This window comes from Nicotiana sylvestris, chromosome 10, assembly GCF_000393655.2.
Source record: "Nicotiana sylvestris chromosome 10, ASM39365v2, whole genome shotgun sequence".
Classification (NCBI taxonomy): Eukaryota; Viridiplantae; Streptophyta; class Magnoliopsida; order Solanales; family Solanaceae; genus Nicotiana; species Nicotiana sylvestris.
This window is the reverse complement of record NC_091066.1, coordinates 74,047,304-74,049,155: the sequence shown is the minus strand read 5'-3', so window position 1 is coordinate 74,049,155 and position 1,852 is coordinate 74,047,304. Positions and strand designations below refer to the sequence as shown.

Sequence of the window (1,852 nt, the reverse complement as noted above, 5' to 3'; positions counted from 1 at the left end):
TCATCAAAGACCTCCTTCATCATCAGATTTGAATGAGAGTAATCCTTCTACTTTTAGTGAAAGTGACCAAATGGATCTTGTTCCAAGTGGGAGCGAGATGGTCACAGATCTTGTTCCAAGTGGGAGCAAGATGTTATGATCTTGATCCGAGTGGGAGCAACATTGATCCAAATGGGAACAATGATGAATTACAAGTAAGATGTGGTTCTCGTAAAAAGATTCCCCGTCGACGATTTGATATTGAAGGCGGGAAACTATTTATGATGCTCCTACAAGAAGAAAACGAGCCTAAAAATGTAAAAGAGGCTCTCTCATGCCCTTCTAAGGATAAATGGACAAAAGAAATGGAAGATGAATTGGAGTCTATGAGAGTCAACAAAGTTTGGGAACTAGTTGACCTCCTTGAAGGACGTAAAGAAATTGGGAGAAAATGGGTTCTCAAAATTAAGCTTAAGGCTGATGGCACAGTTGAGAGATTTAAGGCTCGACTAGTGGCGAAAGGGTATACACAGCAGAAAGGAATAGACTACGAAGAGACTTTCTCGCCTGCTGTACGATTTACCTCGATTCACATGGTTCTAGCTATTGTTGCAAACCTGGATCTTGAATTACATCAGATGGATGTAAAGACTGTCTTTCTCAATGAAGAACTAGATGAAGAAATCTATATGGAACAACCTGAGTGTTTCATTGAAAAGGGCCACCAACAAAAGGTTTATAGACTTTTGAAGTCTATTTATGGCCTCAAACAATCTTCAAGGCAGTGGTATATACGATTTCAAAATTTTCTTGTATCCAATGGTTTTACCATGATGGATGAAGACCATTGCGTTTATACCAAGAGATCAAGAAACATGTTTGTGATTTTAACATTGTATGTAGATGACTACTTATAGTTGGAAATGATAAAGAGTTTATAACCGAGATAAAGTCTTGGTTAACATCCCAATTTGAGATGAAAGATATGGGTGAAGCTGCATATATTCTTGGAGTTAAGATTTCAAGAGATCGCCCAAAGAAACTATTGTATCTCTCACAAGAGAATTACATTAGAAAAGTTCTTGAACGATTTAATATGCAAAATAGTTGCCCAGTTGAAACTCCTATCAGTAAAGGCCATACCTTGGGAAGTCATATGTGTCCTAAGACTCCTGAAGAGACAGAAAAAATGAGCTGAGTTCCTTATAGGAGCGCACTCGGAAGTTTAATGTATGCTATGGTGTGCACTAGACCTGATATTTGTCAAGCAGTTGGCTTGGTAAGTAGATATCAGACCGACCCAGGTTTAGCACATTGGCAAGCAGTAAAGAGGATCATGATATATCTGAAGGGAACTGCTGATTATGCCCTTTGTTATCAAGGCGGCAAGGATCTACGATTAGTTGGATACAGTGATGTTGACCATGAAGGAGATCTAGATGAGAGGAAGTCTTCCTCAGGATATGTATTCTTACTCAGTGATGGGGCCATATCATGGAGTAGTAAGAAACAATCATGTGTATCACTATCTACGATGGAAGACGAATACGTGGCTCTTGCATCAGTAGCACAAGAAGCTGTTTGGTTGAAAAAGTTCTTGGAGCACTTGTTGGATATTGCTGAAAATACTGAACCAGTATTAGTCTACTGTGACAGTGAGGCTGCAATATCCTCCACCAAGGATCCAAAATTTCATTGTAAAACCAAACATATAGATATAAAGTATAACTATGCAAGAGACATGGTTAGACACAAGGTAGTGAATGTGAAGTATGTGTGTACAAAAGATATGCTAGCAGATCCATTGACCAAGCCTTTGTATAGAGATGCATTTGTGAGACACACTAGGTCTCAAGGCTTGCGTAGACTCTGA

At 39.0% G+C, this 1,852-nt stretch overlaps 1 protein-coding gene across 1 annotated transcript; it reads left to right on the top strand.

The window, feature by feature from the left end:
• The first annotated feature begins 1,207 nt into the window (after positions 1 to 1,207).
• LOC138879524 (secreted RxLR effector protein 161-like) lies at positions 1,208 to 1,852 on the top strand. Its single transcript, XM_070159142.1, has one exon. The coding sequence runs from the start codon at positions 1,208 to 1,210 to the stop codon at positions 1,850 to 1,852; it is 645 nt and encodes a 214-aa protein (XP_070015243.1).

Bases quoted from the DNA above. Each gene is read 5' to 3' on its own strand.
- LOC138879524 (XM_070159142.1), top strand. From the start codon at position 1,208: ATGTATGCTATGGTGTGCACTAGACCTGATATTTGTCAAGCAGTTGGC.